General features: G+C 41.6%; 1 protein-coding gene across 1 annotated transcript; it reads right to left on the minus strand.

Annotated features, from left to right (window-relative positions):
- Nucleotides 1-630: 630 nt before the first annotated feature.
- LOC121385602 (deoxyribonuclease gamma-like) lies at nucleotides 631-14,850 on the minus strand. Its single transcript, XM_041516342.1, has 5 exons — nucleotides 14,741-14,850; nucleotides 9,132-9,286; nucleotides 8,036-8,132; nucleotides 3,324-3,375; nucleotides 631-1,100 (listed from the first exon to the last, which is right to left on the minus strand). Exons 1-5 carry the CDS (start codon nucleotides 14,834-14,836, stop codon nucleotides 685-687), a joined length of 816 nt encoding a protein of 271 aa, XP_041372276.1. The 5' UTR covers nucleotides 14,837-14,850; the 3' UTR covers nucleotides 631-684.
- Nucleotides 14,851-15,848: the final 998 nt, after the last annotated feature.

The raw sequence follows: 15,848 nt of genomic DNA on the forward strand, positions 1-15,848 counted from the left end.
GTGTGCAGTGTAGAAAACAAGCGGCTCAAAACTAAATATTTTGTAGTAAATATCATAGTAAAAAAGTACGTTACCTGATAGGAAGGACTATTAATATTATGTTTGCAGTTATTATAACATGTTTTTTTTCCCGTCTAGCAGAGCTTTCTTTAACAACTAAAATTACATATTTAATAAATTGTCTTGTTTAAAAATGTCAGTATCTGTATATACAATGTGTTTCTTGTCGTCCTAATGTTTGTAGTAGACTAAACTCTATTTTACATTTAAATAATTTCATACGTACGAAACTAATTTAAATGAAATGAAATAAAATGAAATCTGATGTACTACAAACTTTACGACAACCAGAAACACACATAAGCGTACGAGACAGGAGGGTTGGGGCAGGGGGTTGGGGCAGGGGGTTGGGGCAGGGGGGAGGGGCTGGAGCAAAACCTCAAATTCACGCAAAAATTACACAGATATTCAGGAAAAATGTTCTAACCTGAGACCTTTTTACCATGAATACCACCATTCTACCCTCAAAATTAGCTGTAATCCACGTTGAAGTGCGTAGTTGTTCGTTTGCAACCCTATATGACTCTTTGATAGTAATGCTAATATGAATAAATGTTGTTAATTAAATTCGAGCGTTTTCGTTTTAATTCGGGCAAAAGCTCGAGTCTCTATACAATAACTCCATTAACTAATTTTCTTCTTCACAGTAACGCAGCACGTGAGTGGCTGCTGCAGCCGACACGTGACCGTGACGTCAAACGTGGACGATCTATTTTTAGTCATCAACCCGTAGATATAAGGTGGCTTGCTAAACATATCCGATCTGAGGTAAGCGGAGACAACTGCGATCGTTTCGTCGAGTAACACTTGCGGGAAAGCCCTCTGGAATTTCCGAAGGGATTTAACGACGTCGGTGACGTCATACTTTGACGCAACAACCTCTAGCATGGACGTCTTGACCTTCTTGACCAGGCAGTCGTAGCCCCTACGGGCCCCTGACCGGTAGATCTGTCGGACCCGGTTCACGCTGGCTACGTCCGACTGTTGCTTCACGGTGATGGCGATATCGGAATCAACGTATCGCTGTAATTTAGAGTTCACTGGAATGAAAAATAAAAATAAAAAATAAAATTATGTAAAAAAATAATAATAATAAAAAATAACAAAAACAATAATCAATAAATAAACGAAAAAGAAATCTTCGTTAACAACACTTAAGATATAAGCACCTGGCTTGGTGCGTATGAAACTTGTAAAGTCTAGACTCGAGACTAATAGAGTCTTAGACAGTAAATTGATATCATGACAACGCCATGCAAACTGTATGTGTGTGGCGTCATTACAGATTGAATCTGGGTCCTGTTCCACAAAGCGATCGTAGCCCTAAGATAACTTTAAGTGCATTGCTACCTTATGCACTAAGGTGATCTTAGTGCTAACATTGCTTCCTGGAACGGGGCCCTAGACTCTAAAAGTTTTATAAGTACGGGCCCAGTTTCTTAAATCCGATCCGCCCTATTTGCAGTGCTTCCAGGCCGTAGCTAACTTGCGTCCCTGGGATGGAGTGATATAGTTTCTTGTGGGGAGAAGGCAATGTGGAGAAAATATACACAAGTGCAGGGTCGGTTCCAGGGTGTTGTGAAATGTGTCGGGGTCATGGTAAGAGGTGTTTGAACAGGGGGCTTTAGGAGAGGGTCTCGTAAGTAGGATAACGTGTGCCCAATCCTTTTGTATATTATATTGCAATAAAATATGTTTCAAACCAAAAAGGCTTTAATTTATTTTCTTTACGTCAGCGAAATAAAAGTGGAATGCGTGCACCTCGGCGCCACCTTCTGGACCCGCGCCTGCCATAACGCCCCTTTTCTGAGGGTCCAAGATGACACTAGACAATTTTCTGACTTTTTAGAACCACTACCTACAACAGAGGCGGATCTATGCCCGCCCCCCCCCCCCCCCCCACTAAATTTTGCGCCAGTTATAATTTTATTATATATTAATTTTCATTTGTTTATGATCCCCCTCCAAACCTCCAAACCCCCAAAGTTCCCTTGGTATTCCACCTCATGTCATTGGACCCCCTCCCTCCTAAATGGATTTTCTAGATCCGCCACTGTACAATCCTGAAATCGAGCTACAGGTGTTTTAATCCAAACAAAATATATTTATGGTCTCTGGTCCGCGTGCGTGTCGATTTTGTTGTTGATTTGTTTTTTATTTCCTGCGATAATGACGTCGATTTGTGCCGGCTTTTCTTGTGCTAGGATATAAAACCGCATTTGGAGCCAAAATGGTCCATCCATTAGCTTTCTTTAATTTCTCTCTAAAACAGGTCCTGTTGTTCTGAATGAGTAGCATGGATTGTTTTCAAAATATTTGCGGCCAAATTCGAAGTAATAAAAATTGCCTTGGCTATATGGAAAATGTAAAGGAAAATATTTAGGGTACCCAGGCAAAGGAGGGGATGGACCAAGGCAGATGAGGAGGAAGTAAAAACACTAAATATACCCACATTTTTTCTGTGCAATCCATTAAAAGGACATACCTTAGTTTTTAAACACTAAGGAATAATTTCTACTATTAGAGCCGTTTTTGATAACTAAAATCATACTTTATTTAGATTTTATTATTTAGATTATCAATTTCCACACATTCGAAGTGTTTTTGGTCATCCTGGTGGTTTTAATATCACAAAATGCATTTCTCATATTTTTAAAAAGGCACGTGCGTCTGAGAAGTAACAGTTATGGAGTCGAGTTTTTAGAGGGTATTTCACCATTTGAAAGTCACCGACTCTATTTTCACTCAATTGTAACTTTATCCAAATGTGTTACAGGTTTGTAGATTAACTAAACTTAGCGTTCATTTTCATGGGCTGAAACTAGGGTCTGTCCCTTTGAAAATAAGAAGAAAAAAAAATCAATTCTGGAACTTTGGTTCGACCAGAGACCGACCTGTTTTGTGTGGCCTTATCCGGATTTGGACATTTTCGTTTAATTCGGACAAAACTCAATCTGCCCCCTACAAAAATGGAAGCCCGTACACTTATGACCTTTTGTATGGCACCCCATGACCTCTACCCCAACAGAGGCGGATTATGCTTTAGGTAAGGGGGAGTGGGTTCCAAAACAATATGTAAATGTTTATAATTTGAAATTATAAATTTTACGTGGACATCAATTTATATCTACGTGGTGAGGTTGGGGTTTTTTTTAGCCGGCGGTGGGTGGGTTCCGTGCAACTGGGATCCCCCCCCCCCCCCAATAATCCGCTCCTGCCCAACCCCCACAAGATGACATAATAATAGAGAAGCCTGCACAAACCTTCCCCTGACAGCTCCAGTTCAATAGGGTAGTGGTCGCTCACACTTTGTGCCTGGAAAAACCAAGAGAAACTTTTATTTAACGACACTCAGCACATTCAAAAGAAATGGGGCAAAAAAAAAAAAAAAAGTTTGTTTTGTTTAACGACACCAGTAGAGCACATTGATTAATTAATCATCGGTTATTTGGTGTCAAACATTTGGTAATTCTGAGATACAGTCTTAGAGAGGAAACCCGCTACATTTCTTTTCCATCAGTAGCAAGGGATCATTTATATGCTGCATCCCATAGACAAGATAACACACACCATGGCATTTGATATACCAGTCGTGGTGCACTAGTTGGAATGAGAAATAGCTCAATGGGCCGCCGATGGGGATCGATCCTAGACCTACCGTGCAACAAGCGAACTCTTCACCACTGGGCTACGTCTTGCCCCTAAATGGGGGAAAGGACGCAGTCCTATGTTAAAGTACTCGCCTGATTCGCGGTCGGTCTAGGATCGATCCCCGTCGGTGGACTCATTGGGCTATTTTTCCTTCAGCCAATGCTCCACAATTGGTTCAAAGGTCTTTCCATGCAGGTGCATACAAAATATCGCCAAGTGTTTTTAGAAAAAGGTTTGTTTTGTTTAACGACATCACTTGAGCACATTGTTTTATTAATCATCAGCTATTTGATTTCAACCATTTGGCAATTTTGACATCTAGTTTTCATAGTTTCCATTAGTTCCATGGAATTTTTCATATGCACCATCTCACAGACAGGACAGCACATACCACGGCCTTTAATATACCAGTCGTGATGGACTGGCTGGAACAAGAAATAGCCCAATGGATCTACCGGCAGGGATCGATCCCAGACTGACCGCGTATCAGGCAAGCGCGTTACCTTGGCACTTGGTAACTAGTTTTACGTGCCCATATACCACAGGGGTTTCGAACACGCATCTCTCGAGTCCGGTCTCTGATATGATTAGGGGCCTGACTCGGGACAGGAGGTAGTTAAATCGTGGACAATTTAGAAATTTTGAATATTAATCCGAAAATACAATAGGGGTGAGAGCGCTTTACCACTGGACTACGTCACGCCACATGCTGTAACAAACGCTGTGGTATATGTAGTCCTGATGTATATAAAAGATCCCTTGCTGCTAATCCAAAAGAGTAGCCTATCGAGAGGCGAGAGCGAGTTTCTGCTCTCATTATCTGTGTGGTCCTTAGCCATATGTGTAGGGGGCGTGACGTAACCCATTGATAAAGCGCACGCTGATGCGCTGTCGGTCTAGGATTGGGATATTTCTTATTCCTGCCAGTGCACCACGACTGGTATATCAAAGGCCGTGGTATGTGCTATCCTGTCTGTGGGATGATGCATATGAAATATCCCTTGCTACTAATGGAAAAATGTAGCGGATATTCCTCTCAATGACTGTTTCGAAATGGCCATGTGTTTGACATCCACTAGCCGATGATTGATAAATCGCTCTGCTCCAGTCGATGATGAGTAAATCAATGTGCTCTAACGACACCACTAGAGCATACTGATTTATTAATCATCGGCTATTGGATGTCAAACATTTCGTAATTTTGACATATAGTCTTAGACAGGAAATACGCAAGGGATCTGTTATAAGCACCACCCCATAGACAGAATAGCACATACCACGGTTTTTAATATACCAGTCGTGGTTAACTGGCTAGAACGAGAAATAGGCTAATGGCCCCACCGTCGACCTGATAATGGGACAATATAGTCTCACTATGATATTATTATAATATCATTTCTCTTGTGGAAAATACTAACAACTTTTCAATTTTTAATAAACTCATGTTATCAACAAAAAAAAGAAATGTTTTATTTAACGACGCACTCAACACATTTTATTTACGGTTAAGGACCAGACAGAAATATAGAGAGGAAACTCGCTGTCGCCACTTCATGGGCTACTCTTTTCGTTTAGCTGCACACACCCCCGCACGCGCGCTCTGATCTATTAATTAATTAGTTACTAACTAATTTATTTACATAAACTATCATTATATTGCAAAACTCAATGTGTATAAATTTACATGTTTGACACGAGGTTACTTTGTTTGACAAGCTGTATATTGCAGGGTGTGACACGCAATATATTCACGTTCATTTCAGCTGGTATATTTCCTGAAATGTACACTCCGTATTGGCGCTCTCTGATCATCACTATTCATGTACACTGCAGCGACATCTAGGTAATTCGGGCCCCACATGGGAAGGATTATTAATTTAGACCCCCCACCCGCTGTCGCTATTTCATGGGCTACTCTTTTCGATTAGCAGCAAGGGTTCATTTATATGCACCATCCCACAGACAGGGTAGTACATACCACGGCCTATGATATACCAGTCGTGGTGCACTGGCTGGAACGAGAAATAGCCCAATGAGCCCACCGGCGGGGATCGATCCCAGACCGATTGCGCATCGAGCGAGCGCTTTACCACTGGGCTACGTCATGTTATCAAGAAAATACAAAAATAAGGTGAGTGACGTTTCGCTCACATGTCACAAGCAGAACATTTCTGTCAGATCATGTCAGGTCAGGTCAGGTCAGGTCATAGACCTTAACGTGCACATTCAGAGCAAACGGTTGTAGCGCACGCCTGTCATGGGCGCAGGTATCGACTTATGCCGGCTCCTACGTCCAGGACAGGAAAGGGGTTTGGAGGGTGATTTTTTTTTTTTTTTTTTTTTTTTAAGGAGGGACCGTCCACGCTGGCAAATGCAAGAGATCACCAGCAGCCCGACCGGGGTCGGTAGCGGGCGGGGCCATTTGAGTAATTATGACTTCGTGTGGCAGCTCATAACATTTTTTGTTTAATTAACAGTAATTAAATATTTATAAAATGAATCCAAATGGTTTACCGGACATGTGTACCATAAAATCGAAGTTTACAAAATAAAAAGTAATTTTCTGCACCCCATGAATAATTCTTTCTAACACCTCTTCTACTTTGATATAACATATATATTCAATCTAATTAAAATTTGCTCCACTATTACATGTGGATCTAAAGACAGCCAGTTGGAGCTCATGTCCACCAATCAAAACCTTACTTGCAAAATCCTGCATATATATTATACATACGCATATGAAACATCATAATATAACAACCGGTGTACTTGAAACTTCAGTAGGTATAGTTTATCAATGATTTAAAAAGGTTGTATCATCTATTTTATTTCAACTTATTTTCGTGTTGCTATCCAATTACGGTTAAAGCACGCTATCCTGGGCACACACACACCTCAGCTATCTGGGCTGCCTGTCCAGGACAGTGGGTTAGTTGTTAGTTGGTTAGTGGTTAGAGGGTGTGGTGGCCTCACACCTACCCACTGAGCCCTTAAGAACTCGCTCTGGGTGTAAGCCGGTACCGGGCTGCGAACCCTGTACCTACCAGCCTGTAGTCCGATGGCTTAACCACTGCGTTATTGAGGCCGGCATGGGTTTCTTAAATAAATGAAATTGAAAAAAGGGGCCGCAACTCTAAATATATTTGATCAATTGTAATTCAGTTGCCCATTTTTCTACATTTACAATTACATTCCTTGTAAAAAGAAGAAAAAAAAAGAGAAGAAAAACGATTTCCCGTTTTTGGAAACACATTATGGGAAATATGAAGGAAGGAAATGTTTTATTTAACGACGCACTCAACACATTTTATTTACGGTTATATGGAAAGAAAGAAAGAAATGTTTTATTTAACGACGCACTCAACACATTTTATTTATGGTTATATGGCGTCAGACATATGGTTAAGGACCATACAGATATTGAGAGAGGAAACCCGCTGTCGCCACTTCAAGTGCTACTCTTTTCGATTAGCAGCATGTGATCTTTTATATGCACCATCCCACAGACAGGATAGTACATACCACGGCCTTTGTTACACCAGCTGTGGAGCACTGGCTGGAACGAGAAATAGCCCAATGGGTCCACCGACGGGGATCGATCCTAGACTGACAGGGCATCAAGCGAACGCTTTACCACTGGGCCACCCCGCCCCCAATTATGGGAAATAATGCACGAAAATCGGTTCATAGATTCGTAAGCTATGTGTGAATTTTCATACAGCTTGAATTAAACCAAAAAAAAAGAAAAAATTATAAAACAGTTTTGATACTTTATCACCAATGACATTTTTCGGTCTATTCTAAAATGGTTTATTAGTTAACAATATACCTGGGATGGCAGCCAATTGATGTTTGCAGCTCCGGATTAGAAAATACCACTGCTATTGGTAACTAGTGAGAAACCGGCCTGAGTGGCGTGTTCGTTAAGCCATCGGACATAAGGCAGGTAGATACAGGGTTCGCAGCCCGGTACCGGCTCCTACCCAGAGCGAGTTTTAACGACTCAATGGGTTGGAGTAACACCACTACACTCTCTTCTCTCTCACTAACTACTAACAACTAACCAATTGTCCTGGACAGACAGCCCAGATAGCTGAGGTGTGTGCCCAGGACAGCGTGCATGAACCTTAATTAGATATAAGCACGAAAATAAGTTGAAGGAAAAAAGAAAGAAAGAAAGAAGGAAGGAAAAAAGAAAGAAAGAAAGAAAGAAGGAAAGAAACAAAGAAACAAAGAAGGAAGAAAGAAAGAAAGAAAAAAAGAAAGATGAAAGAAAAAAAGAAAGAAAGAAAGAAAGAAGAGAGTCTACATGGGAATGTACCTGTTCGTATGTCAGTTGAAACTCGTCATCAAATTTAAACACTTTAGTACTTCCAGGCACAATAGCTTTTTTCAGCTTTTTACCAGCAACGACAAATCTGATTAAAAAACAAAATAGCATATTTTACGATAGAGAAATACAACAAGGAAACAAACAAACAAATAAAAAATATTTTTTAAAAAGAAGAAAAAAGGACAAGAAATACAACCTCCCCCCCCCCCCCCCCCCCCCCCCCCGCGAAAACAATAACAAACAAACATAAAACAATACTAAATAAATTTCTATATTTTCGGTCTTTGACAAAAAACTACTTTTACACTAGTTATTATGAGCAAAAGAATGGTGTATTGTTAAATGTTACTTTTTATTTTATTTCCATTTGATGGTTTTGATTTTTAAAAAACGTTTCAAAGGCAATTTTTGTTCTAAAAATAAGAAATAAATTGTTATTTACGAATTATTTTGTTTTGTGTTTATACATACACAATGCGCGAGCGCATGCACGCACACGCACACGCACACGCACACGCACACTACACACACACACACACACACAAACACACACACACGAAGCCTTCAGACAATACAACACAATACTATACAGTATTTACAATACAAGAGATCATAAATAGGTCGCGTGACCTTTCTACGCTCGCCTAATACCGCGCCTAAAACATTTCCTCTTTCCAAAATCGCACGTGGCAAGCACAAGATGTATAACACTGGTTTGAGAACAGTAATTGGCTTTGTTTTCACTTGCACCCACACTCGTGTAATAAAATTCATATCCACAGACACACTCGTGTAATAACGGTCATATCCACACACACACTCGGGTAATAAAGGTCATATCTACACAAATTCGTTTAATAAAGGTCATATCTACACATACTCGTGTAATAAAGTTCATGTCCACACACACTTGTGCAATAACGGTCATATCTACATATATTCGTGTACTAAAGGTCATATCTACACACACTCATGTAATAAAGGTCATATTTACACACACTAGTGTAATACAGGTCATATCTATACATATTCGTGTAGTATAGGTCATATCCACACACACTCATGTAACAAAAGTCATATCCACCTGTCATAGCTGTAGTCGGTGCTGCCGACCGTCGTGTCGGCGTTGTCGTCGATAAGCCAGACGAAGCGCCGATCACTCCGCAGCGAGATGTTCTCCCAGTCGCTGTTGCCGACGTAGTCGCCGTCGGCGTTGAAATCCCCCGCAATGATGATGTCCTGTTTGTCAAGTGAAGATAGAGAAGTTCGTTTAACAACACTGCAGATATTTTTATTTATTTATGTATGTATGTATTGATGTATGTATTGATGTATGTATTGATGTATGAATATCTATATATTGTATGTATGTCGAGGTTGACTAGTACATACATAGATATTAACGCACTGGCGCAGAGGATAATTAAATCCTTTCTGGCCTCAAAAATTGTCCCATGCCGTTGCTGGGACTCGAACCTGTGGCACCGATTCGCCCGCAAATTGCAAGACTAACCACGATACACTCTGAGCTATCGAAGCTTCCATAAAAAGGAAGCTTCTTTAACTCAACCATATGCATGGGGCCTACAATCTACGCGGTCGATCCCGCTTACGTGCACGAAACAGTGGGCAGACCTGGCACTGGCTAGTATGTATTGATGTATGAATATCTATATATTGTATGTATGTCGAGGTTGACTAGTACATACATAGATATTAACGCACTGGCGCAGGGGATAATTAAATCCTTTCTGGCCTCAAAAATTGTCCCATGCCGTTATTGATGTATGTATTGATGTATGTATTGATGTATGAATATCTATATATTATGTATGTATGTATGTATGTATGTATGTATGTTTGTTGTTTTTTTTTGTTTTTTTTATTTAATTATTTATTTATTTATTTAATACTTACATCTCACTATATCGACGGGCGGGACGTAGCCTAGTGGTAAAGTACCCTCCTGATGCGCGGTCGGTCTGGGATTGATCCTGTCTGTGGCCCATTGGGCTATTTCTCGTTCCAGCCAGTGCACCAAGACTGGTATATCAATGGCCATAGTATGTGCTGTCCTGTCTGTTCGAAAGTGAATATAAACGATCCCTTGCTACTAACGGGGGAAATGTAACGGGTTTCCTCTTTAAGACTATATGTTTGATTTACCAAATATTTGACATCCAATAGCCGATTATTAACATGGTGTGCTCTAGTGGTGTCGTTAAACAAAATATACTATAACTAAATCTATATCTGTCTGTCTGTCTGTCTGTCTGTCTGTGTCTGTCTGTCTGTGTCTGTGTCTGTGTCTGTGTCTGTGTCTGTGTATGTGTCTGTCTGTCTGTCTGTCTGTATTTCTAAGTGCCACATTTACTACATGACTAAAAAAGACGCAAAGAAGCATTTCTGCCACTTCGTCTAGTCACACTGGCGTAGCTGGGGGAGGGACAGATGAAGTGTCAAAACCAGTCAGCAAAGGTTTTGTTGTTGTTTTTAGTTGTTTTTTCTAATTTTGCTGGTTTTTGTGTGGATTTGTTTTTTGTGCTTTGTGGACTTTTTGGGGGAGTTTTGGGTTGTGGCAATTCAATACAATTTTAATGTTGCAAGCGTAACGTGATTAGTTTTAGGAAGTGCATTTTCTTCTTAACGTCCATGCAAAAATTCACCATTATGTTGGCCACGAACATTTTGAGTTATCTACCCTTTTGCCAGATGGCAGCCTTATTTTGTTGTTATATACTAAGTGGCAGAATACCACTTGCACAATTGTTATCATTCAACACGAAACGATTTGGTTATTTAAATACCATAAAAATCTGCAATCATCAAATGATGATTTGAAAAGACATTCCAATGTTAATTATTTCTAAAAATGAAATTCTATTTCCTATTTGACCACAGACATCCTAGTAAAGAACGTTCATGTGTGTTTATCAGTACGCCGAAACACATTCTATAGTTTGCACATGCATCACGCAGTTGCCCCGTACACGTGCGTGGGGTGTCATTCTCGATTTTGACAATTTTCAGGAAGGTCCATTAATCGCTGTGGAGCGTTATTTCTGTCAATCTTTTTCGTTCTGGTATTGTTTTGTTTTTAGTTATTTTTATTGATTTACTGATAAAAAAAACCCCGTCAACTTTCAAATTTCACTTCTGACAACAATTGTCTTTCAAGATATATATAAACCATCGCTGCTGGTACTGGATCAAGAAAAGTGTGGGGTGCATGTATGTATGTATGTATGTATGTATGTGTATATATATACACAATGCATACTACTGATGTGCTGTGGTTTCTTATTAAATATACTACATGCCCAGCTGAGGTTAAAACGCCGAGTACGGTATGTTGATTTCGCCTAGCTTCAGCTGACAGAAAGTAAACAGCTGATAAAGCATTAATATCCAAAGACAAATTAATGTTACAAATTTGTATTTTATCTATATATTACCGGTGTTACTATACCAATTACAGCATGTATCTGTATACACGAACACTAGATAATGAACAGTCACAGTATATATATATATACAGTTGAATCTCGTTGGCTCGAACCCCGTCGGTGCTCGAGAAAGTGTTCGACCCATCGGGTAGTTCCACCGAACCATTTGGTCAACATCGGATATTTCCGTAACATCAGTTAGAAAGTTGAATTAGATAGGTGTCAGGACGTCTCGGCCCCAGTACGGCCCGTTTCGGCCCCTAATGCAATATACGGCGATCTAGTGTTCGTGTATACAGATACATGCTGTAATTGGTATAGTAACACCGGTAATATATAGATAAAATACAAATTTGTAACATTAATTTGTCTTTGGATATTAATGCGTGTTTATATTTACAGATAAAAAAAATATTATAATTTTGTTTATTTCCAGTATCATTTACTCATTTACATGAAATACGTACAGGCCTTAGATAATGAACAGTCACAGTATATATATATACAGTTGAATCTCGTTGGCTCGAACCCCGTCGGTGCTCGAGAAAGTGTTCGACCCATCGGGTAGTTCGACCGAACCATTTGGTCAACATCGGATATTTCCGTAACATCAGTTAGAAAGTTGAATTAGATAGGTGTCAGGACGTTTCGGCCCCAGTACGGCCCGTTTCGGCCCCTAATGCAATATACAATGTGTGACATCTAAAAATCAATGTATATAGGACAAATCAATGAATAAATGTACTTTATTAACAAAATAAAAATTAGTGCGAATAGAAACATGGGGCGAAACGACTCGGTTAGAGGTACGAATCAACCCTGTTCAAAACGACTCGGGTGAACTAGTAATAAGGGCGAAACGACCTGTTACCATATTATTTTGTTATCTGCAAACTTAAACATTTTATCAATGTGCTATATAACAAAATATCAGAGTGAAAGGATTTATTAGAAATTACTCCGATTGTGTGATACAAAAGCCCTTGCCGAAATGATGATAGCTGAGTACCTCGCCCCTGGTTTCATTGGAAACTGGTCTGGTAGACGTGTTCAGAGTAACGCTTCCCGCCGAGGCTAATTGTTTGATGGTATCACGTTCATCAAAAAGGCACCGTGACACTAGCTGTACTTGAAAGATTTTTACTGATACCTGCTGGCTGAACACACAACATGATAGGTATGACAAAAAAAGGATTGCTTGGCTAGTGTCGCGATTCTCCGATCCATCTATAACTCGTTCCGCCTAAATTATTATAATCCAAAGGTTGTAATAACCAACTGCGCAAGCGCGGCAATTGTTGGTCCTTGGTTAGTCGGTGGTTTTCCATTTGATACTTGATATATCACCAGTTCGAGGGAAATATAGCTAATAACACAGACGAGACCGATAACTTAGTTCGAGCGAAGCCTTATAGTCGACTCGGGACGTATTCGACCCATCATCAGTTAATATAAGGGTTTACCGGACAAATAACTCGGGACTTCATTTTTGGCTCGAGCGTTGCGGTGTGATCGACCCTTCCGAGGTCGAGCCAACAAGATTCTACTGTATATATATATATATATATATATACTCTTCAAAAAAAGAAACGCAAAAGGGTACAAATGGGTTATAACTCCGATTTTATGTTTCCTACCGGTTCATGCTTTGTGAATATAAGGTCATTGCATGTCCCAAACACATTCCCACGGTTACATTCGATAAAACGCAGCTACTGTACAATAAAGTTCCAAAATGTGAATATTCGCAAAAACGCAGCCACGTGCAAACCATGTCACCACTGCACGTGCGTTGTCTGCACGTGCAACATGAACACCGACAGTATAAAAGTGCAGGGTGTTCGCTTGCCTGGCCTCTGTATCTGGCCGACAGTTGACAATCCAGGACATGCCACGTCTCAGTGAACCGCAGAGAAACAATGCCATCGGCCGACTAGACGCAGGCGAATCCAGAACGGCCGTTGCCAGGGCATTCCATGTGTCCCCAAGCACCATCTCCAGACTGTGGGACCGTTACCAGCAACATGGATCAACACGTGACCTCCCTAGATCCGGTCGACCACGGGTCACTATCCCCGGGCAGGACCGCTACATCCGGGTACGCCACCTTCGGGAACGATTGACTACTGCCACCCTCCACAGCCGCAGCAATACCAGGTTTGCGCAGGATATCCGACCAGACCGTACGGAACCGCCTACGTGAGGTAGGAATTCGTGCCAGACGTCCAGTTCGAGGTGTCATCTTAACACCACAACACCGTCGACTCCGACTGCAGTGGTGCCAGATTCATCGACAATGGCCTCAACTGCGATGGAGACAGGTGTGGTTCAGTGACGAGTCCCGATTTCTGCTCCGACGTCATGATGGAAGATGTCGCGTGTATAGGCGTCGTGGTGAACGTTATGCGGCAAACTGCGTGCAGGAAGTGGACAGATTCGGCGGGGGTAGTGTCATGGTGTGGGCAGCCATCTCACACACTGGCAGAACTGACCTGGTCCACGTGCAGGGCAACCTGAATGCACAGGGCTACATTGACCAGATCCTCCCGGCCACACATCGTTCCAGTTATGGCCAACGCCAACGCAGTGTTCCAACATGACAACGCCAGGCCTCACACAGCACGTCTCACAACGGCTTTCCTACCGAACAACAACATTAATGTCCTTCCTTGGCCATCGATATCACCGGATTTGAACCCAATTGAGCATCTATGGGACGAGTTGGACCGACGCCTCCGACAGCGACAACCACAGCCCCAGACCCTGCCCGAGCTGGCAGCAGCCTTGCAGGCCGAGTGGGCCACCATCCCCGGGACGTCATCCGTACTCTGGTTGTTTCAATGGGCAGGCGGTGCCAGGCAGTTGTCAACACACGCGGAGGCCACACCCGGTATTGACTCCAGATGACCTTGACCTTGGTGGTGTGTCCTATCACTTACTCACAATGGACTAGAGTGAATTGTGAACAATCCTGCAACATTTGGTAATTATCGGACTCACATTCAATCAATAATAATTAAATCAATTCTCCAAATGTTACGACAAATGTGGTTTTGCGTTTATAGATATATATATATATATATATATTATTCTTGAAGTTATGTGCCCGCCCCCCCCTCCCCCCCCCCCCCCCCCCCCCCCCACACACACTGTTTGACACCTTCCTACGTCATTCTATAGAGTGGTGCTTTCATGTTTGCTTAAAACGAATTTAAGATGACATTGTATCGACAGGTGATCCTTTTACCTCAAGTCCCCAGTGCTTCTTAGTGACGTCATAGACTTTCAGAAGGGCGTTTATTTCCTTCACAGCTTGGCTTGGGCTTGCGTGAATGGCAATCATACCAAAATCTTTAATTCCTGAAAACAAACGATTAATGAGAGGACAAACCGTCCACTTCATATTTTGTCACCATTCGCAAAAATATTTTATATATGAAATCATCCAGCTGAATTCATAATAATTCTTACACACCCGTTTTTGTTAACACATATACATGCGTTAAAATTTTACAGGAAGTCCGGAAGGAAAGAAAGAAAGAAATTTTTATTTAACGACGCATTCAACACATTTTATTTACGGTTATATGGCGTCAGACATATGGTTAAGGACCACACAGATTTTGAGAGGAAACCCGCTGTCGCCACTACATGGGCTACTCTTTCGATTAGCAGCAAGGGATCTTTTATTTGCGCTTCCCACAGGCAGGATAGCACAAACCATGGCCTTTGTTGAACCAGTTATGGATCACTGGTCGGTGCAAGTGGTTTACACCTACCTATTGAGCCTTGCGGAGCACTCACTCACGGTTTGGAGTCGGTATCTGGATTAAAAATCCCATGCCTCGACTGGGATCCGAACCCAGTACCAACCGGCCTGTAGACCGATGGCCTACCACGACGCCACCGAGGTCGGTGACCGGAAGGAAGAAAATGGTTTATTTAACGACGCACTTAACACATTTCATTTACGGTTATATCGCGTCGGACATAACATGGTTAAGGACCACACATATATTGAGGGAGGAAACCCGCTGTCCCCACTTTATGGGCTACTTTTTAAATTAGCAGCAAGGGATCTTTTATATTCAGCATCCCATAGACAGAATAGCACATACTACGACCTATGATATACTAGTCGTGGTGCACTGGCTGGAGCGAGAAATAGCCCAATGGGCCCACTGACGGGGATCGATCCCAAACCGACCGCGCATCAAGCGAGCGCTTTACCATTGGGCTACGTCTCGTCCCTACATACGACTGGCCGCTTCTAGGTGAAGACCAGGTCACAAATGCCATACCATTTAATGAAATAAAAAAGAACGGTCGAATCGATCACTCCGTGACGTACAAGA

This window comes from Gigantopelta aegis, chromosome 11 (assembly GCF_016097555.1).
Source record: "Gigantopelta aegis isolate Gae_Host chromosome 11, Gae_host_genome, whole genome shotgun sequence".
NCBI classification, from domain to species: Eukaryota; Metazoa; Mollusca; class Gastropoda; order Neomphalida; family Peltospiridae; genus Gigantopelta; species Gigantopelta aegis.

Excerpts from the sequence above, each read along its gene's own strand:
- LOC121385602 (XM_041516342.1), bottom strand. The coding sequence starts at position 14,836 with ATGATTGCCATTCACGCAAGCCCAAGCCAAGCTGTGAAGGAAATAAAC. Across the intron at positions 9,287-14,740 it reads AGAAGCACTGGGGACTTGAG|GACATCATCATTGCGGGGGA; the intron begins GTAAAAGGATCA and ends CTTGACAAACAG. Across the intron at positions 1,101-3,323 it reads ACTGGAGCTGTCAGGGGAAG|TGAACTCTAAATTACAGCGA; the intron begins GTTTGTGCAGGC and ends TTTTCATTCCAG.